The sequence below is a fragment of the Grus americana genome, chromosome 7 (genome assembly GCF_028858705.1).
Source record: "Grus americana isolate bGruAme1 chromosome 7, bGruAme1.mat, whole genome shotgun sequence".
Taxonomy (NCBI): domain Eukaryota; kingdom Metazoa; phylum Chordata; class Aves; order Gruiformes; family Gruidae; genus Grus; species Grus americana.
In genome coordinates, this window is record NC_072858.1 from 33,435,656 (window position 1) to 33,463,095 (window position 27,440).

The following is a 27,440-nucleotide window of genomic DNA, read 5'->3' on the forward strand; positions in this document are numbered from 1 at the left end:
TTTTGAACTAACCAAATTTCTTCCAACTGTTTAACACTACCTTTTGGAATTGGGTGAAGTTCTTCTGTCATGCCTTACCATTGGAGAATTGCAAGTGTTAGCCTATGTTATCCTCCCTTGAACAACAGTCCAAAACTCACTAAAGCAACTGGTATTCTTTATAAAAGAGCATTAGATGAGCATGCTCTCTAAGATTTTAAATTTTTTTTGTGACTGTTCTTCTAAAGTAACTTTTTTTCTCCAACTCTCTTTCCATTTTGGAAAAGATTCATTGCGTTGAATTCACCAAGAAGTAAGCTTTTAAGACAGGCAGACTGCAGGGCTAAAATCACTGTTTCAGGGGTCCTGACTCAGAGAAGGAGATGTACATGCAGGCATTTAACCCAGCTGGGCAGATGTTTGGAGTGGTGGTGCACTGGCAGCTCTTACCCCAAACAGTGCAGCTGTGGCATCTCAACACTTCTGCAAAGCAGCCCATGACTAACCATGGGTTTATCGATCCCTTTATGGAGGCTCATCTGAAAGTGTTGACACCCTCAGTGACATCAGCCTCCCGCTATTTTTTTTTTTATTTGTAAGCTAGGATATAATTTTCATTGCTTGTCATGGGCAATCCATAGGCCTAATTAAAATTGCATCTATATTTCCTTTCTAAGCAAGACAGAAAACAATAATTGATAGCAACTACTAAACATTTGTTGAAATTGCATTGGCAGAAATTCAGAGAATACTGAGCAGGGGTAAATCATCACCACTCATAAGCCTGTCCCAGCGAGGGGCACTTATTTTCTGAGTGTGTGGTCAGATACTGAGATGATTCTCATTAATTTAGTGACTTTGGGGAGATATATGTGACATCTTTTAGTATCAAGTGTGATTTAACAGTCTACAATTGACAGCAGCATGTCTGGAGACACCTATATCAGACATTCTTGCCCAACTGTGATATTACATGTCTATTTTTTTAATGAGAACCTGTTTTATTGCCTTCCTTTTAGATAACACATTAGAAACTTTCAGCAGGTTATAAACTCCTTGAGCTTGGAACAGTTCAGAAAGAAAGACTCTTTGCTATCATAGTGAGATTATTTTTAGTTCTTGAGAAAACTAGACAAAATATTACATCAATCTGGATAATAAGTTGCCTAAAAATAGGCATATTCAGAATTTTTTCCTTTTGTCCTTTATGTTTCTCATACTAGTGACCGTCTCCCAGCAGACACACACCCCAAATGGAGCTCAGTCTCTGGGAACTGCAGTAGACAAGTAGACATATAGAACAGAAATCTTTAGAAAAAAATCCCATGTAAATCAAGCCACTGATGCAACTCCATTCCATAAATATATAATAAAATAAATGTTTTTCTGCTTTTAAAGTGTATTGGAAAATGAAGCTTTTTTTGGCATCAATCTGACCAAATGCATTCAAAAAAGACTGAAATGGACAAAGTTATTTCAAAGAGAGAGAATGAAGTGAGATGTTGATGTAACATTTGTAAGAAACCCATATTTTCTTGGTGACCAGTTCATAATATTTTCATTAACCCCCCTCACACCTTTCAGCTTTGCTGAAGGGAGACTAAACAAGCTGTCCATCACATATTAAATTGCAGGATAAGTGTACCTCCTCCCATCCTGAAGCTCGTATGCTCAGACAGTCCGTATGCTTGCCACACCTCTGGCTCATGCAACTCTTCCTTGACAACATCACAGTTTTGGCAGGAGTAAGGTGTCAATTTACCTCCTACCTGGCAGCCCAAGATATGTATCAGCATCATTGCAAAACTACACTATATTATCTCTAGGGTTTCATGACACCTGAGAACGTATGCTTTAGATGGTTATTATCCAGGAGTCCACCTACACTGTACTTGCACCATCTGCTTTCCCAGCATGGCCATATTACACTTTTACAAGTCTCATAAAATCTTCTATGGTCTTTCTAGGTGCTCAGATGTGATGAGACTGAAGTCTTAAAATATTCTCAAAAAACAACATTCCAGAAAATTTTGCAATTTACCATTTTAATTATATACAGTTTATTTAAAACCCTGTTACCACCTTTCAGGGCAGTCCTTGCTCTTCTGAACAAATCTCTTAAAATAAAACACACAAGAAAAACAAGAAACCATGACGTAAACCATTCCCACAGGATGCTATGGACTATGAAGGGATACAGTTGTTTGAACAGATAAGAAAATGGAAGTACTTTTTATGCAAAATTGTGATTTTGAAAAAAAGACACTAAGCTTTCTGCATCAAAGAATTAAGAAGAAATACAATATACAGAATTCAAAACACAGCTGGGGGGGGGGGGGGGGGGGGGGGGGAGAAGGGCATTCTAGCTACTGCCCTGAAAACCTCTATCAATTTGTTTCTCTTCAAGGCAGATTGCAAAGGAGTCAGTGATTTTTTTTTTTTAGGTTGGTTTTTTTTTGGGGGGGGGGGGGGGGCAGACAGGGAGCATGGAAAAAATGCAGTATTTTGGCACATTGAGGATTTTACTGGAAAAATATATATCCATGAGAAAACATCTGCAGCATGCAGTTTTAATGAGATTCTGTATCTGTGTCATTAAATTACATTTTTAATCTGCAGATGGTAAAGAATGAAAGCTGACAATTGTAAGGGCTTAGCTAAAACTTTTTCTTAGATTTTTTTGGTGAAGGAAGAGTACATACTCATTAGACGGCAAAAATAAACCTATGGTCTGAATTTCAGTCAGGATATTGTCTTCCCTGTTACCAGTTTTGTATAGTCTCTAGAGCTACCAAGTTGGACATGTAAGCAGCAGACTTCTCAGAGCTTTCTCTGAAAGACAGCTAGCTTTTTTCATGCTGAATGTAAAACCCAACCGGATTGTATCATGTATTTTTTGCTTCATAGAACTGGCAAGATGAAAAATATCTAACACATTTGTTCATTTGTGCTTACATGAAAAAAGTAAATGAACCACATATCAGCCTTCTCAAAGTTATAAAAATATTTCTCAAAATCATCAAACAAGTCAAATAAATTAGATATCACAACTGATTTTAAAAAAATATTTCAGTAGTGTGATTGGAGGCTTGCCTGCTTTCAATGTAATCAGCTTCTTTTCCTTTTAATATTTGAAGTCTTCCACCTGCAGGCTATTAGCTTTAGTGCTTTGTCAAGAAAGAGTCAGAAGAACTGATAAATAGAAAATACTAGTTATTTTTGCCAGCCAACAGAAACATCAGAGGTGACATGCAAAGCTAGCCAATATGAAGTAGCTCAGCATGAATTTTCCATTAACTCAGGAATATGCTATTTGTATGGAAAACTACTAAACTTCAAATCTAGGAAGAAAAGTGCTGCTGCTGACATATCCATTTCAACATATTACAACGAAACCAAAACAGAAATTCAAAGAGTTTGCTTTTATGAAGGTTATAGTGTGGAGTAGTAGGAAGAATACTGGGTTGGTGGTTTTTTCTTTTTTAAAAGATGTTATTCCTTTTGGAGCAATGGTTATAGGACAGGGAAAACAAATAATCATTGTTTATGAGAGATACTCTAGGTTCACTACATCCCTGTATTACTTGGAAACATTTTATATGTAACATATGTGATGCAAAAAATGCCAAAGCTTTGCCAAGCCCTGATGAAAATGGAAAATACTTTGGAAAACTAGGTGGCAAATGAGTGTGTTTCATACAAAAATCATCAATATCAGAGAAAATAATAAGCAGTCACTGAAAAAAGTAACAAGCTTAACTATTAAATTGGAGATCGACCAAGATATATTACCCACACATTCACGCACAAACCTGTCTGAGCCAGGTGTAGCAACTGGATGAGTTCTACTGCCCACTGCATCATATCGCAATATGCCTTGCCTGTGCAGCACTAGCGCCCATGGGCAGGGGCATACAGGGCAGAAATTAGCTGGAAGCTTAGGAGACCAAGTAAGGGCCCCAAAACACTGCTAGGTGTTAAACCAAACCCCAGCTCAGACATTAGGGAAAGTTTTTGAAATCCCAAAGCAGTATTCCTGAGTACTGCTGTCTTTTGGTGCTGACCGTCACAGTGCTACAGAACAGAGCACGCTTCCAGCATAAGTCAGAGCACAGCCGTGAGCTCGGTGCATCTCCTGCACTGACAAGGCCTGAACACACCACCCACATGTCTAGTATCTTCATTAGCCACAGATAGTTTGCATGAGATTTGTCTGACCTTACTCAACAAGAAAAGTACATGTGCCATTTTTGAGGTCTGCAGTCCATGAAAGTAGAAAACTGAAACATCCAGAATTTCCATTCCTTCCATAAAACAGTAACAAACACTGCACCAAAAACCAGGGAAAACACATTTTGTGTTCATTCCTTTCCCCAGCAGTGGAAGTTTCCTCTAAAAGACTTCATACAAACCAGGGTCAGGCTTTCCTTTCTCAGTAGAAATATGGCTTAATACCTATGAGTACAAACATTTTCAAAATCCAAGCAGTGCACAAAATTGCACTTCTGAATTTTTTTCATTTGCCAATAGCCTCATATGGAAAGCATATTTAAGAGTATATTAGTCCATCACTGAAGGTCTATGCTGGTATAACTCTCTATAACAAACTCTAATTGAAGTAACACAGGCATGACTCAGATATTAGATGGTATCTAACTGTACAGTTACCAATGAATTTCTGACATTGGCCATACACAAGAAAAGATTCTCAACCACCTAAAACATTAGCTGTAGTACTTGCAAAACACTTGTCCTCTAGCAAAGAGACAAAAGCTTTTTCATTCTAAACTCAATGAAGTGTCACCAAAATATCCCATACCATTGGAAAGGGAACACTTTGCAGAGAGATATGGGTCTTAAGAAAATTTTTGTCAAGAAATTTTTTGAATTAAGAAGACTGGTATAATGTGGCAAGAGAATGACCCAGAGTGATCTGAAAATAAAAAAATTCTGCCATGAGACAGAGTACAAAACAAGTCTCTGATGAATAAGTCAAGCTCTGGGAGAACTAAGAACTGACTACAAGGCAGTGAAAGAATTTCTGTCTTGAGAAGGAATATTGAAACAGAGAAAGAAAGAGTTATATTTTTTAAATCTAAAGCATAAGCACAGAAACAGAGCTCAAATCTAAGAACAGAATGGGAGAGGGGAAGAAGAAGCAGCATCATTTGCTGAGGACTGCTGCCTGCTAGGCCTGCTAGTTGTGCTGAAGGAACCTGCCTGCAAAGGTCAGATGGAAGAGTCTGTGGTCCAGATAAGAGGCTGTGTCTTTCAGAAACAGGATGAGAGGAACAATCTCAGGCTCCTTTTGCCTATCAGAGTTCAAGAAGCATCTGGATGACACTCTTAGTCATATGATTTAGTTTAGGTGGTCCTGTGAGGAGCAGGGAGTTGGAATTGATGATCCTTATGGGTCCCTTCCAACTTGAGTTATTCTATGGTTCTATGATCAGAGAACTGGGATTGGACATAGACGAAGTTTATTACCACTAGTGCTGCCGAAAAGAAAAAATTATTCCCTAAGAAAGCTTTGCAACCTTCTTCAGCTGTTTCCTTCAGACACCACACATTCTTGAGCAAAGAACACACATCAGAGTTCCCCTAGGGCTCCTGGAAAGGTTGGAAGTGCTGCACTGACCAAGAGTGCAGAGAAGCAATGCCCCTGGGGTACCAAGGGGGAGTATTGGAAGTCCAGATGAATTACAGACAACCCAAAGAGACCAAAACTGGAAGCCCCTGCATGCACAAGGACCTGGCATGGGGCAAGGAGACCCACGGGTCAAGCATGGGTGCTACATGCATACAATGCAAGGGGCATTAATTCTCTACTCAACAGCAAAAGAAGATTTAAATGCATATGTCAGCCCAAGCCCTCTTCTGTTGCCCACAGCTGTGCCATCTGCACAGATGTCTTACAGTATGGATCATCCATTGCATACAACTCATACTGAAAGAGGTCCCTTTTCCTTGCACCGGGAGTCTGAACTTCTACTAATGCTTTCCCTTATTCCTTCCAGGCAAAAGCCAGTGGCATGTGACAAGAGGGTACTGGGACACTTAGTCACAAAGGTTCTTAGCCCCTTCTCAGCCGAATAAAAACACTGCCTTCAAACCATCTAAGTAGTAAAAGAAAAATGTTGCCCCATTAATTAGGAAGAACCTCCACAGCATTTCCCATTGGTCATATCAAAACATTATAGACTTCATCCTTTTAATTACCCCCAGAAATATGTTATCACAAATGTTCAGGATTGTGTAGTGAAAAGCAACACTAAATAATATTTTTGTTAGCCACGAAAATTATTTCACTACTTCATAAAGAGCCAAAAAACTTAATTTAGTTACTTCATTGAAGTTAGTCATAATTAAATCTTCAGATCCCAAAAAATTAAAAGCAAAACAGATAGCATTTCAACCTAATATGCTAGGGAAGCAGGGAAGTTTAAATATTAGAGCAAATTAATAATTGTTTAATGAAATATAAGGCAAAATCAGAGGCTTTGTATATTGCTAGTGGTTTAGAAGTGCCTAGGTTCAGAATACTTCATTAAACCTGCCAATTAATTAGTGGGCCTAATGACTCCCTCTTTGGCAATCTGAGAGAAATGAAGAGGAACATCTTTTCTGGCCATGTCCCTCCTCTTTGGAAATGTTTTGCAATATGTTGCAATAAAGAACTACCATTCCTGCTCTCCCGTGCAAAGAGGGTTTTTTATGGTTTTGTGCCATTACTCTCAATTACTAAACTACTCCAAAGTAATTAAATAGAATTAAACAGCTAAATGGCTTGTGGTATCAAAGAAAGCATCAAGGAGTATCAGGGAACTTCTCTCCCAACCCACTGAATTTCTGTTCTCAGTAATAAAGCAAGATCCGATCCATAGTTACACCATGGACCAGTAGTCATGGAAAATAATATTACCACTGTTTTTATGATGATTCATATCCTCTAATTTTCAAATTCTCTTGACAATTCTGCTGTGCCACAAACAGCATTAATGTCACACTAGAAGAAAACCACAGATCTTAAGTGCCATTTCTGAGAAAGGACTTCATAAAATTCATAGTCTGTTATTTTCCAGGCTCAGCCATTGTCAAAGATATATCCGCAGGACAGTAACAAATTCAATGGACAATACAGTTCTTCAATATTTCTCAAAATAACAGACCATATAACGTGTAAAACATACTTGACCACAAAAATAAAAGTAAGACCTAAAATATTCCATATTGATATTGTTCATTTTATGAAAAAAGCTTTTCGTACCACTTTTCCCATGCAGTTTGAGTCATGAAAAATGTAAGATGTTGAAGCTAGGGTAGGAAGCTAAGAAAAATTTAATTAGTTGCAGAGTTCTGCTCTTTAACTTTGTTTCAACAGCAAATAAAATCAGCTCTAAGACACTTTCTTTCATACTCTTCTTCTGTGAAGAAAGATTCACTCATTAACTCACTCTAAAGCTAAGGAACTGCTCCAAAAGCAGAGCCCAGTACCAAGCCACATTACCATAGCTGCTTACGCTGGCAGGAAAGATGCATAAAAAACTAGGCATTCAGCCTTCCCTCCCCACTACTCCTCATGCCTTTGTACTCCCCATTAACACTAGAATGACCCTATCCTTGAAGCCAAGAGCTGGTCCACAGATAGGAATAGTATATGCAAAAAGAGTTGGCTATTTATATATTTTGCATATGTTTTAATTATACTATCACTACAGCACACAACAGCAACATGCTTTATAAAGGACTGACAAATTTTATGGTAATTAGAAAGCCCAATTAGCAATTCTTACACCACGGGCAGATTTTGTTTGATTGAGCAACAGTTGAAGAGAGGAAAAATTAGAAGAAAAAGAGGCTTAAAGGTATTTGAAGTTACAGACAGAGGAATCTAAGTCTGTAATTTAAAGTATATTTAACATATGTTTGAAATCTGTTCTTCTCAACAAGGGCTCTGACTTGCTTCTTGACTCAGTTCTCCAGCATTTTTCTCTCATTGACATAACTGGCTTATAGTTTCTCGGGAAAAGAATTTTATCCCATAAGAACAACTATCAAGAGCTAAGAGCAAATGCAACTTTAGCTTAGCAAGTTACATACACTCATAAAACATTTCTGAATAGAAATACAACCAGCAGTTATACTAGTATAGGTAACACTCAAACAAGAGACAGTTTACAATTACCTCAAGTTAGGAAAAAACCCTGTTTTTGTAATACAAAATGGTTTCCTGTGGTGGTTTATGCACCTTTTACTCTTAAAGTATCTACTGCCCAAGGTGATCCTATTCAGTTCCCAGTTAAGACACATCACCAGCTGGATCAGAAATGCAGCCCTGTTATTCCAGAGCAGTTTAAAAGGTGCCCAGGTATGCCAGCATTGAAATGTTGCTTTTTGATATGAGAGATGGATGGTGTAATTCTGAAGTAAAGCAAGCCCAGACTCAGACTTGGGAGGAATTCTGAATTTCGTAGCTCAATACTGTCCCTAGTGTAAACTGGACTGACTTCTCTTTTTACATAGACTACCCAAACCTCTTAAGTTAAATAAATTCTATTTTCATAAGAAATCAATAGGGAAACAATTCATGTAATTCTATTTCTTCAGCTCCACCCACACAGCTGATATGACTCATGATCCTCAAAGTTGTTTCAGCTTTCAGGGATATTAGGACTTGCCTCATTCAATTTACTGTAGCGCTAGTTATACTGAGATACAGACACCTGCTTTACAGCTGTGAGAAAAATAAGCTACTTGACAGCAATTAAGGTAAAACTTTGCTTTGGCATAAATTCTGGAAAACTGCTATTTCCTCAGTCTGTCATGCTCCCTGAAGAAAGGGTGAAATGTTAGCAAATTTTAATGACTGCCTTTAAGGGGAAATGAGGGAAATTCAGAGAATTATACTTGCAGATTAAAATGTGGTAACTTAAAACTTCTGTAGAGTTCTACTGTCAAAGCCCCAACGCTGAAAATGAACCCACTGAACTACAATTTACAATGATTGCCAACAACACTTCCTAAGGATTTTGCACACGTCAGTTGTTACTGGATTTGATTTTACTAGAGACTGGATGAGAACTATTCTCTTTCATTTGGAAAATACTCAAAAATTCCTTCCTTTTTTTTTGAACGGTAGAAGTTAAAAATGAAAGCTTGACATTTGGCACAATATCTGCTTAGAGTAGTTCCATAATTTATGTCTGCATCCTCATCAAAACCACTTGAAATATTCCTTGCTGCATACCCTACATCAATATACAGGACTCAAAAGTGCACACGGATGGATAGATATGGCAGAACTGAGCTGACACTGGAATGTGGATCACATTAGCTATAATCATTGATGATGATCTATTAGAGAAGATGTGCCTGTATCTGCTTAGTCCAGACCTATCCCTAGGTGCTTACAGGCAATGCCCAAAATGACAGGACTTGCTTTCTCTTGACCAGCTTGACTGTGTAAACAGAAAGAATTAGTGTTAACAATATTACTGTTAAAAAAAAAAAGTAAAACCAATTAGCGTAAACAGTGGAGTGGCAGTAACAGCAATGAAAATAAGTCTTTAAATGTGGGTGAGGGAGCTGAAGCAGTAGTAGCGTAGCACATTACACTTTACTGTGGAGTAAGGGTGCACATGCATATGATGGGGAAGTAATTAAGCTGATTAGTTGAGCTAGTACACAAGGCTGTGTGGATACATTGTCCCTTAACGAGGTTTATTTTGGTTTAATTCATATCAAGCAGAAAAAAGTCTAAGAAAAAACAGACCTACTCTCAAAACCAAAGGAAAAAAGCATCATGCAGAATTTTACATTACTTTAGCTAACACCAAAGTAAGCCTGTGTACATGAGTATGCATGTGGACAGATACACAAAACAGTGGATTTCTTTAAAACTCTCACCTACAGGATGTAAAAAGGGTATTTGGGAGACTAAAGCAAAGCCAAGAGCATTTGCTGATTAATGTGTCTTCATCATTGACCTCACTACCAAGAAAATATCAGAATCAAATTTTTCATTTCCTATATTTTGTAGATCAGGAAAAAAAAAAAAAGAAAAAAAACCCACCAAAAAGTAATTCCATTTTACCGCAAGAGGCATCGGTATCTCAAGCCTACTGCATAGCTACAGATTTCCAAACCCTGGTCAACTTTTCTGAATCATTCAGTTTAAAATATAAAGTATGATCAGAAAAAATCTGATCAGAGAAAAAATACTCTGGAAAGTTTTATTACACACTTGCCTTTGGTTGCAAATTTTGCCATCTTTGATCTTCGCTATAAATTGCCATTGCATTTGCATTTTTTATGAAAAGCATATTAGGACAGCAAAAGAGGGAAGTGAAACATCAGCCTTGTGATCCCTTCCTTCAAAGCACACTTCATCCATTTCTTATAGTGGCACTGGGAGGTGTAAAATGGAGCTAGGCAGGACAAAAGACCAGTTTCCCATAACAATAATAGTTCTATTTGTGCCTGCTAGATTCAACAATATTTAGCATCATGTACATTGAGACTAGTGACACTACCCTGGTTATAGTGTGGTGCCATGAGGTTCAAGGATAGCTGCAGTTATCCTTGAATTTAGCCAGCAGAGTTGGTAAATCTAATTATATTTAACAATTAGCTTTTCAATGAAAAGAAACAACAACAAACAAAGCCCAACAGGATGAATCTGCCATAATTAATTGTTCCCAAAAGAAAAATATCCTGCAGCATTTCTAGAATTCTATATATGCTAGTAGTCTGTCCCAAGACAGACAATTTTATTTGCCCTTAATAGCAAACTTAAAGGGATTAAAATTGCCTGGCTAAGCATACTGATAGGCATCTATCAAACACATTTCTGTGTATCAGATTCCCAAGCTGACAGATTTGTATATGCAATCAAGCTTCTATGAAACAAAACAGAAAATCAGTTAATAGGTACCTTGTGATAGCATACTGATTTACTTTAAAAGGGCATAACACTAAACGAGCTAAATGAAAGACAACTCCTGTTACACAAAATTAAAGTAACAGAAGTCTGTAACTTGTTAATCAAAAGCATGAGTAAACCTCACCTTTCCATGGTAAAAGGAATTTGATAGAAGTTAAATTATTGGGACAGGTTTTAGTTCCAGAATATAAGAGTACAGGATAGAAAAAAGGCAGTAAGTAACTGAAAAAGGGAACCATCGTGCTGTTTTAACTGAGAATGTTTATATTATAAAAGAAACTAGCAACACTAAACCACAAATAATATATTTAACATCAGTAATGTGAAGGCAGGTGCATGGTAATGTCTTGCTCTCGGTTCAGAGCTAGCCATGAATTTTGGAAAGCTAAAGTAGATTTACTGTTCTTTCCCAGTCATGTACTCTTAATAATGCTTTTCTTTACTGATGCATTTACTGGGAAACTGGGCAGCACTTAATTGTGCTTAGACTTAACATAAAGGTGATTTTATGGTAACTGAATACCAACACTTTGGTTCTCCATCAGTAAGCTTCACAGTACCTTCAGCAGGTTTCTCAATTACAATACCTATTCCCATCACAGCAGACTGAGGCTATGGATCTCTGTTCTACGTATTTATTTATTAGTATTTGTGCAGTACACATCTTTTGGGTGGCAGACTGTCACATCTAAGAGCTGGTTTCAGCAGCAAACTTGTAGCATTGGATAATTTTTACCAACAATATTGCTCAATGCAAGTAGTGTCCTTGCTTGCTGGAGGTCAGGACACTTCATTCAGATGCTCCATTCTCTGCTCAGATGAGAATGTGCCATGCTAACTCAAACTAAATGGTCAAATGGTTAATTCATCCTATTTTGCCAGAAACAAAATAGCATGCATTTTCACTGCAACAGAGTGGCACTAACAAAGAGCTGGGGTTACAGCTTTGTAACTGGCACCTTTGACCGGCATGAGGGTCTGCAAAGTGGTTATTTACCAACAGCATTTGCTTAGTTTCCTTTAAACAAAAACAAACAGTTGAGAAAGTTCACACCAACAATCAGCCCACGTGCTAATACTTATTAAACAAAGAATCAAGCAGTGCTTCCAAGACAAGCATATTCAAATTCATTTCCTGAAAAAATTGCCTTTTGCTGATCTTCACCAGACCTTGGTTGTAAAAGAATGAACACCAGTGAATGCTAAGTTCTCTGACAAATGCAAATCTGGCTGTCCCAAGGATACATAAATTAGGTTTCAATTTTCTGCAGAAATTTCAGTTAACAGGACAAAATTACGGCAGATGGATTCACAAAAAAAATTTGAGCATGAGACAATTTTTTTTTTTTTTAAATCCAAAATGTATGGTACAAACTCAAGATAAAAAACTTGGCTTTAATTCCACTCTGTGCCCAAAGAGATTTGAACTTAAATCCCTAAGAAGAATGCCCTAATTCCAGTAGAGTTGAAGCTGAGCATTTCCAGTCTCATGGTTGATATGCTCCAGTGTTTATAAAATACATTCACATACACTTTTTTCTTTTTTTTTCATTGCAGATACTGAAATCCAGCTGTTTGATAACCCAGATGAACTTCCAAACCATTACTTACCAATTGTGTAAGATAGGAAGGACTTAAATTCAGTGTGATCAGAAAAAAAAAAAACAATTGCCAGTTGTTCCATTATAATAAAAAATGTAGCAAAAATGCCGAGAATTCCTATTATCTACTGAACCCAGTACTGTACCTCAGATCCAGAAATGAGTTAGGACTATATGCAAGTCCTTCACCAGACCTAAACAGTCAGTATGATTTAGAAGATACGCTCTCACAGAACCGACAATTATTTCAACTGTGCTTGATAATTTCTATGGTGATAAAGGCTCAACACTGGGAGGTATTATCTACTGGCAAATAGAGATAGTATCTTTTGAAATCTTCTCCCTTGACTTTTGTCTCCCAAATGATGTATTATACTCCCTTATTGCTCTCCTAGTATTTGATTACCTTTTGGGAAATGCCAGCTTGTCTCTGTTTCAATAGCTTTGTCTAAAACCTTGAATTATCTTTCCTAGTTCTCTCAGAAAGCTATTTCCTAACTAATGTGGTTTATTAATCTGCTGCATTTCTGGCAAAGCAAGCAGAATATTAAGTGGGATACTTCAGCAGTGTCTGGCATTACAAAATATCTGGGAAATACTTGGAGTTGCTCTGAACCATAACATCTTTTCCTTGTCTTTTTCACTTCGGAGCACAATAAACTTGGCCTCCATTATGGTGTTTCAGTGGAATCTCAGAACAAAACCCACAAAATCTAAAAGACTGGAATGTGTACTGTGATTTTACAGTGGCTATTAGCTTAGTCCATGTATTTCTACTCCAAAATGCAAATGGGGCTGGGAATGCATTACTGTATTTTTAAGCCTTATGGGTAAAAATATTCCCTTAAGAATTTTTTTGGCTAAGCTATGGTCCTGTGGTCAGAAAAGTCACATGTTGGAGAAACGACGCAAAGAAATCTAGTCTTGGGGCATAACATAACACTGTTTGCTTACATAAGCACAAATCTCATAAAAGCCAAATCTTTCTGACAGAAACACAGCAAAGGATTTCAGCTTTGTTTACACATCACTTTTTCTCTCTCCAGAAAATTTAGCCATCTGCATAAAGCACAGTCATTGCACACCCCAACCCTCTCCAAAAAGAAGCTTCCAAGATGCTGACTTCACTACCAGCCCCCTCCCCTTCCCCAGAGTAAGCACACACAGTTATTGATATATTTACTTGGATTGTATCTCAGTCTACTGGTGCAATACCACACCAGTACAAACCCACAAAACACTTCCTGAAACTAGGCAGTTCATCCTCGCAGCTTAGGAAATACCAACATGTGACCCACGAAACAGGTATGTTTAAGCAGAATGAAAAATTAAAGGAATACTGAAAAAATAAAACAAACAAACAAACAGCCCACCCAAGAATGAAGAATACATTTGTTTGAGGGTCAGCTGGTGACACTGGCCTTCTAGGCCCCCATTTATTTGTCTACAGCTGATATGCATCAGCATTAAGGCTTTGAGATGTTTCACTTTTTAGATTATTCCTCCAACAAAGCAACTATCATTACACTATAGAAGTATATTATACGGATTGGTAGCGAGCTATCAAAAGTTTCCATAAAGCAGTAATAACAGGTGCTTTCATCCTACCTTAATGCCATGAGTCTGTCTCTTTCTTTATCTTCTGTGTTGTTTTCCTGTGTAGAGAAAAGAAACAAAACGTACAAGGCTGGATTTCAATTCAAGCCCAGCTTGGTCCACTGTTCAGTTGTGCTGTTCTTGTCTATTTTCAGGAGGATAAACACTTCTTGTTCGTTTAGGTGTTTCTAATTTTCTTGTCATAGTCAAGATCGCACCCTATCATTTTCCTAGCTCGCAGCCTTGTGAGGGAGCAGGAAACTCATTAACACAATCATAATAGAAACAGCTGGAAAAAACATCATTTTTAGAATGTTAAAATATGATTTTTAATGACCACTAAATTAGTTGCACCTTTCTACATATGATAAAGCCATAACTCAGTAGAAACATAAATAAAGGAAAACTGTATTTTAAAAAACACCCAGACCATAAAGCATACCTGTACGCAGCACCTCTCTTGAATGGACAAAAAAAAAAAAAAGGGGGGGGGGGGGGGGGGAAAAAAAAAGGCGGGGGGAAAGCCTGTTTGGCAATAAAAGGTGTTGGGGTTTATGTTTTGTTTACTATTATACAATGGTAATAAATCCAAAATAACAGGGATACCTCAGCTTGGATTCAGAAGAATACTTTTCCAAACCCAAACTTTCTGACATTGCTGTTGCCTGAGTGCAGTCATGTCTCCTCCACAAGAAAACTTGGCTTTGCAAGATTTTCACATTGATGTTATGCATTCCATACGTTAAATTCCCTTCTGCTCAGGGTACCTGCAATTTTACACAATTTAAGAGCTATGATAACCCTATAATTGGTAAACATTGTAACAAATGGAAGATATAAATTTAAAACAATAAGAGCTGTTAGTTGAATATGGGAGGCATCTGTAAGAAACACCAAAGTAGCCAAGTGGGAAGGATTTTTAGAACTCCCCAAACCAGCTGGAACATTTGCCATTTAAGACTGAACTAAGTTGCAGCTTTGAAAGACCTCAGTGGTACTATTTTAATTTATTTTAAGAGATAATAAAGTTTTGCATCAGATCATGTGTTATCTGGACCCCGAACAGTCAGCAATGTAATTGGAAGCTGGAAAAACTATTCTAGTTTTGCTACCCTTTACATTTTTTATCCTTTCATCCCTTATAATTTTTGCTCTCTCAGTGCTATATCCTAATTTAGAAAATTAGGACATGACAAATATTCACCATTTTGTAGTATAGACAGAAAAGTCTTACTGTAATTGTATCTGTCATCTAGTTATCATATAGTAACAAAACAGCCACTACATACCTAATCAGAGCTACTCAGGAAGAACTTGTCATGCACAAAAAGCGATCAGGTAACCTTCTATTAACTCAAGCCTCAAGCAACCTTACAATAATTATCATAAAAATGGAAAACTCCTGATTTAGGCCCCCAGTCAGGCAAACACGCATGTGCTTAACTTTAAGAATTTAAATATGCTAAGCACTTGCTAAGTAGGTTGGCAAGCACTGAACTGCCTTGTTAAATAAAGCAAGACCTAAATCTTACACACATATACACAGAGCAGTCAGTGCTTGCCAAGAGGAATTTCATGCATAGCACTGAACTACACAATTTCCATTCATTTACATTACTAATACTAATAATGCTCAGGTGAAAAGGAAGATGATGAGCTCAACAGCTCTTAGAAATAGCTCTTTAGTATGTGAGAATGCCAACCTGGAACCCCAAGACTTTTCACTTTCTTTATTTGCTTTCCTCCCCTAATAAATGCATATAGTTTCCAGTTTCACTATAAATTTCCCTGACTATAAATAAAGATTTGCAGTTTTTTAATCTTAATCCCCAAATGTACTGGTTCTCACTTCTCGGCAGCACAGTGTGCTGGATTTACCAAGCAGTATATCTGCCTGAACACTGCAGACACTCTGGGCCAAGGAAACTACTGCTGGGCACATGGTTCGGACCTCCTGAGGTCTCTTCTGTCCTGAGTTATTCTACAATCCTGAACAAGTCAGTTCCCACAGCTCTGTGGATGCAGTACTCACTCTGGATGGGAAAGCTAGGTTCAATTCCCTCATCTCCCCAGAACCATACCCTAACCACTGCAAACTCCAGTGGGTGAGTGCATTTCATCCCACCTGATGCAGCTGCCTTATTTTATTCTGGCCTTGTTCCAATATTTTGTTAAACATTTGGGGACTGAACCTAGGCCTCCCTTTTCCTCTGCAGTAACTACAGTTCCCCTAGGTTAAAGAGTCACCATAATTTTTGTTCAAACTCCCTCTAGGATGATCAGTTTTTAATTATTGCATGGTCTTCACTGGAACCTTTTCAACAAGGGGTATTAAGTGTCTTCTTCCTGAGCTTTACAATATGAGCAAAGAAAATAAACTCTTTTTAGAAGTGGTGCAGCTATGAACAACAGAGAGCACACACAGCTTCATTGTTTACTTCACTATTCCTTAAATATACATAACTGTTTTTTAATTGCACATGTATTTCTGCATAAGAACAAGGATTTCTCCAGGGATATTTGCAGTTAGTTAACGTAAGAAATTACTCTAATTAACAACTCTTCCAACAATTTAAAAATGCATCCCTTGCAGCCAAGGAGTCTGCAGCCACAGAAAAGGAAAGCAGGTCTGCAAAATAAATAATGTTATGTATCTGACAAAGACACACAAAAACATTGAAATTGTTGGGGGGGTTTTGTTGGGTTTTTTGGTGGGTTGGGTTTTTTTCCATTTTAAAGTTAGGCTTTGGCTCTAGATTTTTGGACTTCTTCCACTAATAGCTAAACCACTGCGGGATGTTTCACAAAGCTATTGTATATTGCATTTGACCAAGTTGGTATTTGAGTGGAGGGTAAAATATGCCAAAGAGAAGTCATTTGTTTGACAGTACCTTAGCCTATTTTAAGTAAAAAATTGCAATGCAAAAGGTTAATTTCAATCAGTACACTGAGGCAGTCCATAATAAAAATTTCACACTTTCTATAACCAAAAGTTTTCTAATACGAGTGAAATTTCCAAGCTCCTTTGAAAATGCAAGTCACTAAATAAGTGCCACAGGGTAATTTTTGATCTGAAGGTTGTATACTAATGACTTTACCTACCCCTGTCCAATCACAAAGAACGAACTATTAAAAGGTGTTAGGAGTTTTAATTTTTGAGAGATTCAAGGGAGTCTACTGTAAATTAAAAAGTCTGTCTTCAGCAGTTCTGCATGTTTCCCACCATTGACCCTATGTAAATGTGTTCTTCATCCATGCACCTTTCCCCAAGAAGCATCTCCCTTTTCTGACAATGCAGCAGAAGGCCAGCAGAGAACATGACACTCCTGTGAATGTTACCATTGAGGACACATTTCTCCAGAATCTACTAATACCAAATAAAACCCCCAAAGTAGCCCCAAACTCATCCTCTCCAGTGGCAGGAATATTTAAAGATAAGAAAGTACTTTTAAAAAATGCACACCCTTATAACCCATCATCTTCCCCACGGTGTTTTGGACATAATGCCTTGAATTTGTTCTGCTAAACTTTGCTAAGACAAACATTTTTCTGGCACCCTATTAAAAGAAAGTAATCATAAGAGCACTGTTGGGAGAAAAGATATAAGGCAAAGTCTCAAAGAAAGGTTGCACACACCACTGAATACAGTATCTCAAAATTCAGAGCAGAATGAGCTGCTGTGAGGAAACCCATGTCATAATTTATTAAAATAACTTTCAAGAGATCATCTGCTACAAGGAGAAAACAAAATGGGCTTCTTATAGGTGCAGTAAACCCAAATCGGTATCTGGCATTGCACGGTTCAGCTACTCTCCAGCTATCTTGACACTTCCAGAACAAAGAGCTAGAATTTGCATTAAAGATGTAAACAGAGCTCAACAATATATGTATTCATTTACATATTTTTTAAATATATGCATCTTCTCCAAGTATGTAATATACAAGAATCACTATAAACTTCAGTTTTCTTTTTCTTTTCTTGAAATTATACTGTAATGCCCAGTAACACTGTTATAGATGTTTAGTTTTAGTACTCTCTTTCAAAGCTATTTCATTATTATGCTTGATAACCATTTAATAATCTGAGGTCATATACCCTCAAGAACGTACTAAAAAAATCAGCCATGGTAATAATACTTGCTTCACCAACAAGATTTTTTTAACAGAATAATTTTAGTATGAAAGAAAGCGAGGTATATCTTACAGCTTACATACTTTACTACTCAATTGCAACATTCTATCTGCATTTTAATCAGGATGCAATATTAGTGTGTCATTTGCTATTGAGAATTCATCTTTTTAACAGAACCTAAGAGATTTTGAGCAGAGATATCCATGATTTTAATCCTAACGAATATACTTAATCTTGAAAAATAGAATTTTACAAAAATAAAACTATGAAAGAAACAAATTAGTACAAATATCTCCTGACATGGTATTCACTGTCACAATCAGTTAAGTCTTAAATTCTAATCTCAAAATTTATTAGTGGATCTTCTGTACAGAATACTAGAAACTAAATAGGGGCAGAGATTTCAGGTTTTTTACTGTATTTTCTCCCTCATTCTAAGGCCATAACAGATAAGTCTATCTTTTGCTGGAATCATAATAGAATACCAATTTGCTGCAGCCTGAGTTTATCTCAGTTGATAAAAATTTAATGGCATGTTGTTATTTTCAATTAGGCGGAAGGTTTGTCAAAACACACACATGCCAAAATTTTAAAATGTTTATTCTTTTAACAGAAACAGCCATTTTCAACTTTAAAAACCTCACTCAGAGTTGGTAAAAATGAGGCAGCATCCACTCCATTATCAAGTAACTCTTGAAAGTGATCTGATTTCAGCTTTTCTCTACACTGATGCATGCAAGCAGGATGATACACACTAAACACCTAAAAAAGGCTTTATAAATACCCTGATTAACTGTGTCTTTTTTTCAATTTTCTCTTGTTCTGTTTGAGGCATAGTAAAACCTCAGTTTATACATGTTACCTTACTACTCTTGGCCTGGTTCCTTCCTCTCTATCCAAACTCAGACCTGCAATATGAAACACTGCAATGCCACTTCATTCTAGTGCTCAGCAAGTATCTTTTGAGGGTTTATTTTCCCCGATAAGATTCATTGACTGTGTCATCCTAGCGCCACTAGCTCTTCACAGACTTGTAATGAGAAGCTTTCAAATGCCTGCTGCACTATAGCTTTATAATAAAACCCGTACAGGGAGGAAGTGTTTGTCCTGTTCAGTTACTGTTCAAGCTGGCCTGGAAATCAGCTTACTACCTACCTCAAATTTCAACTGACACATTGCCTCACAGGGCACAATTGTCCTGGCACACTGCACACAAGATAAACAAATATTTTGAAGACATAGGAATTCTAACACTTTCCTTTTAGTCTCATTATAAAACTTCTTGCTAATATCTCAGCTTCAGAATTGATTTGTCTTATTGTGCTCATTAACACAATGTAACTGACTTTTGGGGGGCAAGGAGCAGAAAGAGCATGCATTTCCTTACTAGTCTGGTTTTTGTGAATCAGAAACACGGGCAACTGCCCATGGGCAACTGATGTTTTTGAACACCATAAACCAAACTCTAATTTGGGAAACCTGCAATTAAATGAAACATTAAGCCTGTTAGCAATAATCTAGTGCAGCCTAGTTTGGGAAAGAGACATAGAAATGCTTTGGAAACAAATTTAATTGCTTAAAAAAAAAAAAACAATCATGCAGTATTTGGGAGTGGACATCACATACAGAAGAGTGTCAGGGATAGGAGCATGCTCCAAGCCCACAGATTTTGCCAGGCATTGCAATGTCTGTCAACTTTTCCACCTTTGAGAAACCCTTAAACTACTTCTAGAAAAAAAAAAAAAATCCAAGAAAAGTCCTCTCTGCTCTCCTTCATATGCCACAGTTAATTACCAAAACGCCATGGGAGCCTGCCAGAGCTCTCCATGCAGGTAGGCAATGCTACCAAAGTTCCTTGCTTAAAGAAAAGCAGTTTTAACCTGATAGGCATTTTAAACACCACCTTCATCACCCAGCTTCAATTGCATAGTTGCCTTTACATCTCCCTCCTCACCTTCTATTTCCTTACATTATTTCCACGGTCAAACATCACATCCCACAGAGCTCACACTGTGAGTGCAGTGCCAGACCAGCAGCTTATGGAGCAAGTTGATTCAACAGATTGACAGTCAACAGCGATATTGATACTTGCCAGCACACTTGACCTGCTTGGTGGTGAAAAACAGGAGGAAAAAGGGAGCATGACTAAAGTCAGCTCCCAAGAAGCATATAAATTCAAATTTTGCAGTTACTCTTGTAACTTCTTTCCACAGCAATAGTGAGAGACACTATTTCTTTACCTGCAAATATGAAAGACTACATCCTTCTGCACAACACCCTTTTGGAACACATACCATTGTTCAGCAGATAAGAGAACATTAGAACTATGTTCACAGCTATTTGTTACTGTTTAAGTTAAATAACAGAGAGGGCAGAAGAGAGTCACTCCCAGATGGTGGCACACAGGGAAAACCATACTCCTACATCAAAGACATGCTTTTAATTAACTTCTATCTGAATTATTATAATTAAAGATTTTACCACAGGTGTTCTTAGAATAATTACCTTCTATTTCCTTGCGCAGTGCACATTCCCAGGAAATGGGAATCGAGACTATTTCTTAATTTAAATACTTTCTCAATTATTTCAAAATTTAGTGCTTTTTAATGTTTTTCTTATTGAGAATTTCTCTGTGCTTTTTTGGCCCTTTTCAGATTCCTATAGGCTTTTCCAAGACCTCAGAAATGTCTTTCAGGTGGCCAGGTGCAATTCTGAGCAGTTAACAAAATATGGGTTGCATTTTATTATGTTTGGATCAAGAAAAAACAGTTCCTACAGACAGTTATAAATTTGCTTTTGGACTTGGGAATAAATGGCTCATTTTTGTCACCGGTGCTACGTCTGTGGTACTAATTTCCTTCTATTTGTTCTGGAAAATTGATATCTCCTTTACTGTTGCATTTGTATACAGGTCTTAGCAGATGACGCTGCTGAACATCAACTGTTGCAATGCGTACTGAATACAAAAGATTGAGTAGCTATCCTGATTTATTTGAAGACTAATTGTGCAGGTCAATGCATTAAATAGTGATTCCTTGGTTTCCTATTAACATTTTCACTGATACTATAAAAACACATCATGAAATGTCAATTCGAAACATAGGCCAAGATAAACAGGTTCCTGCTTCATCTGCACTGCAAAGACACACTGGGTCACAGTTTTCCTCTGAGTCTGAAATTCATAGTTCATCACTTTATTAAAATGGAAAGATAGAGAGGGCTGAAGATAGGATTTCATGAAGGAAGGAGAAGAATAATGTACAAAGGAGAATGATTTAAAGCAGAGTTCTGTCCTCTCTTGCATTAGTTCCTGCCAGATCTGCAGCAGTTTTTAGCATGCAAGATGGGGTTCTGAAATTATTCTTAACTATGTCTTCCACTCTAGGGAAAACAAACAACAATAACCCAAGAATACACAGGATCATTCATCTTTTCCTTATGTTTATCTCTGATGATGTTATCTTTATATTGAAATAATATTCAGCCAGAGGCAGCCTTAAGAAACCAAAGAGACCTTTGAAAAGCACTTCCTGAGACAAAGAAACGGCATCAAATGTGCTGGCTTCAGTTTAACAAATGGACACTAAGATGCTAATATCACGTTCACAGTCCAGCTAAGAAGCCATTTGGGAAGAGAGCTCCCCACTTTCCTCCATCAGTGTACATCAGGGAAGTACTAGATAGATGGATGCAGGAGGGTGTGGGCTCACCTGCACGTGACAGAGCACAGAAGATACCGACCTTCCAGACACAAGTTCTCATTTAATACACTCATTCAATATAAGTGTGCAAGAAAATTTTTAAAGGGCATTGTAAAAGTTATGCCGATGTAAATCTAAAACCATCTATTGCCTCCATTACAACCTTCAACAACAACCCCCCCAATATATGACCATGTATGACAATTCAGCTGCTCCTATGGCTACTTTTGTAAAAATTTGATAGCAACGGATGCTAGATATCCAATTATTGCTGAGTAAATTGCTTCAGTCACTTCGTGCCTTTTAGTTTTGTCTTTTTATTTTAAGGACATTGACAGACAAAGTATTGAGAAAAAATATTTCCAGTATTTGACGTCAATAAAGAAAAGAGAATTTTCTCTAAGTCCCCATTTGGGACTCCAACTCCTGTTTTCTTTCGTTAGAACCCCTCCCCAAAATTGAGTATCTGGCTGCAACTAAATAAAAATTAAGCCTTCTTTAAAATAAACTTTGGGATTTATGTGTGTCAGCTTTCAAAGACAGGCAGAAACATTCAGTGTCTATTTATTTAAACTCCCGTCCAGAATAAGACCTTGTTACTGTTGGCTCTTACCAAGCAAGCCTAGAGCATAAAGCAGCTTTTGCCAAGAAACACTGAGATTCTTCCTTCTAGAGTAATTCCCAAGCTTCTGACTGTCTTGTTCCCACAGTGCTTCGTTAGCTGAAGAACTCAATAAAATGGATTCTGTTTACGTAAGAACAGATATTAATATAGTCCATGCTCATTTCCGTTGCATGCCATACAAGGACATACAAAATGATCGCTTTAGTTAACACATGGGTGAAACCCTTCTGCTAAGTGGTCACTAAGGTGAGCAGGGTTAAGGCAGAAAATAGAAATTTCACTGGGGATTGATTGTGGAGGCACAAGTAGGGGGTAAAGAGATGGAAATGACATTGAAAGTAATTCTTAGGTCTGTATTTCAAGAATTTTGAAAGGTTTGCCATAAAAAGCCTACATTGCACCCACATTTTATTAGTGTTATCTTCCATCTTGCTCAGTGTGTGCTCTAGGAAAGCTGTATTTAGTGCACCAAACAAAACAAACAAAAAATTGATACAGAACTCAAGAGCAGATCTGCTGAACGGCCTGTTCCTACCTGTGCACCCCATTCTCAGTGCTTCTCCTTATTTCAGTGGGGATGTTTGTCTGAGATATGTATGAACCATTTCAGCTGTACCCCTGCTTATCCAAAACTCTGTTTATGGTCAAGTTTCACACCTCCATTTCTCTGCTTATAATAAGAAACAAGAGAGGGAGAAGAAATCAAAGCTTAAAGTCAGTTACAAGGTTTAATCTTTCCACTCTCCACTAAGCAACCTGGCTCAAATCTCTCTCCCTGACTTTTGCCAGCAGCTTGCATGGTTTATCTTCGCTGCTCCCAGAAACAGCAAGGCTTCCCTCACAGACATCCCAGAGTAGCATTCCATTTGGTCCGACAAGAGGGAGAGTGTAAAGGCTGTAAAGGAGAAACATCACCACTTTTCACACACCTCTGGGTAGTGTACAAGAGCTGGTTGTGAGTCAGTTTTCTCGCACAGGATGGGGAAGGAGGGATGAACAATAGGTACCTGAAGACAGGTGTTGGCAAGGCATGGCAAGCAAAGTACAATGCTAAATGCCTCTCTGCAACAAAGTCCTGCATTCCCTAACCACAACCGCATGAGCTAATGTGGCCCCAGATATACCCTAAACATCCAGCCACCTACACTCTAAAGATGCCATGTGCCTATAGGAACAGCCTACCGTCAACATACCACCAACTATATGAAAGGTCTAAAAATACTGTAAACTACAGAAATCATAAGAAATTGTGAAAAACAGTTTTTGCAATACATTCTACAGTAGAGTAAAACAACCTGCTATTGGCACTTCTCAGACTTTTCTCTTTACTAAGATTGCTAAGATCTCTCTTTACTAAGATTGCTAGCAACTGTATGTAACTGGTGTGAAGCCCTCCACGTGCTCACACATTGGACCGTCCAGTTGATAGGCAAGGTCTTTGCTCTGAATGCCTACGGAGACATGGCAAGCAGTACTTTCTGTAAATGAAGTGCTGTCACTGCCTGGAAAACAGTTCATGCAGACAGACAACTTGGAGACATGGCAACTATCTGGCTACTCAAGAAAGACAAGGAAACAACAAACAATACTTATTTTATATTCAAATTCAAATTAATCCCATCCCAAAGTAGGTGCTTTTAGAATGTTTGAGGAAGGTCTCCAGCACCCACAGATTTTTAGAATATACCTTGACATTCTGTAAGGCAATCCAGGAAATGTAACTTGAGCCAGAGCTGGCAGGGAAATCCAGCTCTCTAACATGCAAGTTTACAGAGCAGCTAAAAAGGAAAGCTGAGATTTTGTGGGAGAGATTTAAGTTCAGAGACAGGAAGCGCACTGCATTGTGGCACGAAGTGTAAAACAGGTAGCTAATGAAAAAATATGAGGAAAAAAGAGAGTGAAAATGAGTGCTGCAAACTGTCTGCACTCTTTCAGATTATTCCTAACAATATTGTCATAATTTCCTCCTTACCTAAATGATCTTTTGTGTGGAAAGAGCTAAAAAAAAAAATTTCCTCGCCAATTCACAGAGATACTAGCAGTAAGGCTGATGCCAGAAAAGCTATGTTGGCTTACTTGACTTAATTAGAAAGATTTTTATAGTGGACCATCAATACATAATTCAAACAACAAGCATATACAAAGAATGACAAAAAGGGAAAAAAATTGTGAACCATATGAAAAACATTAGCACAAAGGGCCAGATTTTAAAGGATATTTGAAAAGTTTAAAGTTGTAATGAGTATATTTAAGTTGTCTTCAGATGTTCAGTATCTAAAAGCATGAAATAATGTGCATGAACATTTTAAAGTGACATGTTAGTGAAATTCTCACTTTGCCATGTTTCTCAGCATCGGTCCAACTTTGTCCATCCACGAGTTGTGGTGTGTCTCTAATGCTTCGAATGAGGATAGAAATACATCTTTGGGCCAGCATTAACACAAGTACAGAAACATCCCAGGTCTGAGGGCAACAGTGCACAGAGGGTATCTGTCCTGTTCCCCACCTTTTACCCACTAAGTACAAGCAAAGCAGAGTTGAGACAGAGGGCTTAACAGGACATGGAAATACATACACTGCTTGCTCTCTTCCTTCTCTTGTGATACATTTTCTCTTCCCTTTTTGCGCAAAAACAGAACAGGGGGGATCGTGGTTTTTTTATTATGAAGTTCTGAACTTACATCCATTAAACATAGAGGAAAGTGATATTCATTGTTGGTTCCCGGTGTTCATCCCCACTGAAAGCAGAACAGCATCAGTAAGAACAGTGTATTTGCACTTAGAGCATCATCATGCTGAGAACCAAGTGGGAAAGCAGATTTGGTTGTACTAGTTGAATGAGACATGTTCTCACTCCAGTTTTGAGGAGAAATTCCATCAGGGATATAATAAATACTTCCCAGAAAAGCCTTATAGAACCTTGCATTTGGCCACACTCAGTTTCTACTTTGATGAAGTGATATTTCCCACCTAAAAACAAGCCTGGCTGAAAAACTGCCAATTTTTGACCCACATTGATCAAGCAAAAAAAGGTAGTAAAGAGCACTGAGTCCGCCAAGCTTACCAGAGCTATTGAGATAGGAGGTATGCACTTCCATGTCTGCCTTCAAAGAGGTGAAGGAGATGTCTCAGAAAAACTTCAGCAAGAGCTAAGGTAGTTCACAAATAATTTGATTTCTCTAAGGAAAAAAAAAAATCCATCCCTAAGTCTAATGACTCTTGCAGCTATTCTGATGGCATCAAAGTCTGGAAAACATCAAATATAGTGGCAGCAAACAAGAGAGAATCCATCCCTGTGGTATCAATACATGTTACAGAAGTAACCAGCTAGTAAAGGAAAATTTGAAAAGGGATATGGAAACATAATATTAAAAAAAAAATGCATATATCATATCGAACCATTAATTCAACTAATTCTGCAATGTGCTTGTGTCTGCCAGTGCTGCGGTTAATAGAGAGCATATGAAACTCAGAATGCAATTAAGTCTTGGAGGAAGCACAGTTGGAGGCTGTGGCAGTTTCTATAGCAACCTGAAAGGCTCAGGACTAGTAACGGGAGATTAACTTAAAGGCAAAATAAGTACTTAAATATAGCTCTCATTTACCATTTTCTCTGCTTCCAAATGGGCAATGTATTTTCAATTTAAACAATACAGAAATGCAGTCAGATGTCCTACTTGTTATTAACTAGGGCAAAAATAACCTTTAAAAAAAATCCTGTTAAAAAAATTCTGACAATTTCAGAATTGGAGAATCAGCCAAACTTCACTAATTAATTCAATCAAAATGGAAAGCACCGAACTTGAATGCTGCCAGAAGATTAGAATGAGGCTTCAAGATAGGAGACATGACAGTCATAATAAGAGTTTGCTGATGTCAACGCACTGTATGCTTATGAACAAATCCTCTTGACGTATTTTTCTGGATTACACTTCAGATCAGGTTTTAAGTCTTCAAAACAGTGAGGGCAAGATAAAGAAGAATTTTTGTAAGCACTACCTTTTTTCTTTCCTTTTCATAACACGAACCTCTTGGGCTGACCCAATCGTACTTTCAAACCCTCATGTGGTTTTACTTGCACAGTGAGTTTTTTAGTTGGAATTTGTTGACTTGTTGCCTATTTGAGGAAAAAATGCAGATACCGTCTGAAAATGTCAAGAAGTTGCTGTTATGTAACTCAAAGTGTTTGTTCCACTTCACTGAAGATATTCCAACCTGTCCATGATAATATCTAAGCACCACCTAGAGTAATGAGACTGGCATAGCATTACTCACAATGGTACACGTTCTATGCTTCTGCTATAGCGAGAAGTTGCCTGCTGTGTGTGCAGAGCAGAAGAAAACAAGAAGCCGATTTTTTCTTTTTTTTTCCAAGCGCGTACTACAATCTCTGCCATAAGTAAAATATTTCATCTTGTAAAATGCCTTGAAAGTACTCTGGTTCAGGAATAGTACTCCATTCTCCACAAGATCATTCCAGAGTCAAAAGTGGGTTTACCCAGGGAGCTTTACCACATCAGCTACACAAATCAGAGAAGAGATACAGGAATAACCTATTTAGTGGCATAGCTGGGTACAGATCCATTGAGTCTAACATTTGGACTACTGCCTTCAATCTCTACCCAAAGCAACTGACAGCCAATGAAGCACATGAAATACACTAGGATTTTCTCCAACATTTTCCCTTCCTAGGAAAAAAAACCTCTTCAACAAGACCTGCAGAACCAGGTTGAGATGCATTGAGGTAGGGAAAAAACCTTGACATCCCTCTCCACGAGCAGTAATTTACATCACCATCAGTATAACTAATTTATAGATAGGTGACTTCTCCTTGCTTTAGCATCATATTAGACAAAGAGCCAAT

General features: G+C 37.7%; 1 protein-coding gene across 1 annotated transcript in view; it reads right to left on the minus strand.

Annotated features, from left to right (window-relative positions):
- Nucleotides 1-14,870: 14,870 nt before the first annotated feature.
- The window catches only part of LOC129208858 (protein FAM13A-like), a 31,836-nt gene continuing 19,266 nt past the window's right edge, over nt 14,871-27,440 (minus strand). The window contains exon 6 of the mRNA XM_054832272.1: nt 14,871-14,885. Within this exon, the coding sequence (XP_054688247.1) occupies nt 14,877-14,885 (9 nt within the window). The 3' untranslated portion in view covers nt 14,871-14,876. The remainder of the gene's footprint in view (nt 14,886-27,440) is intronic.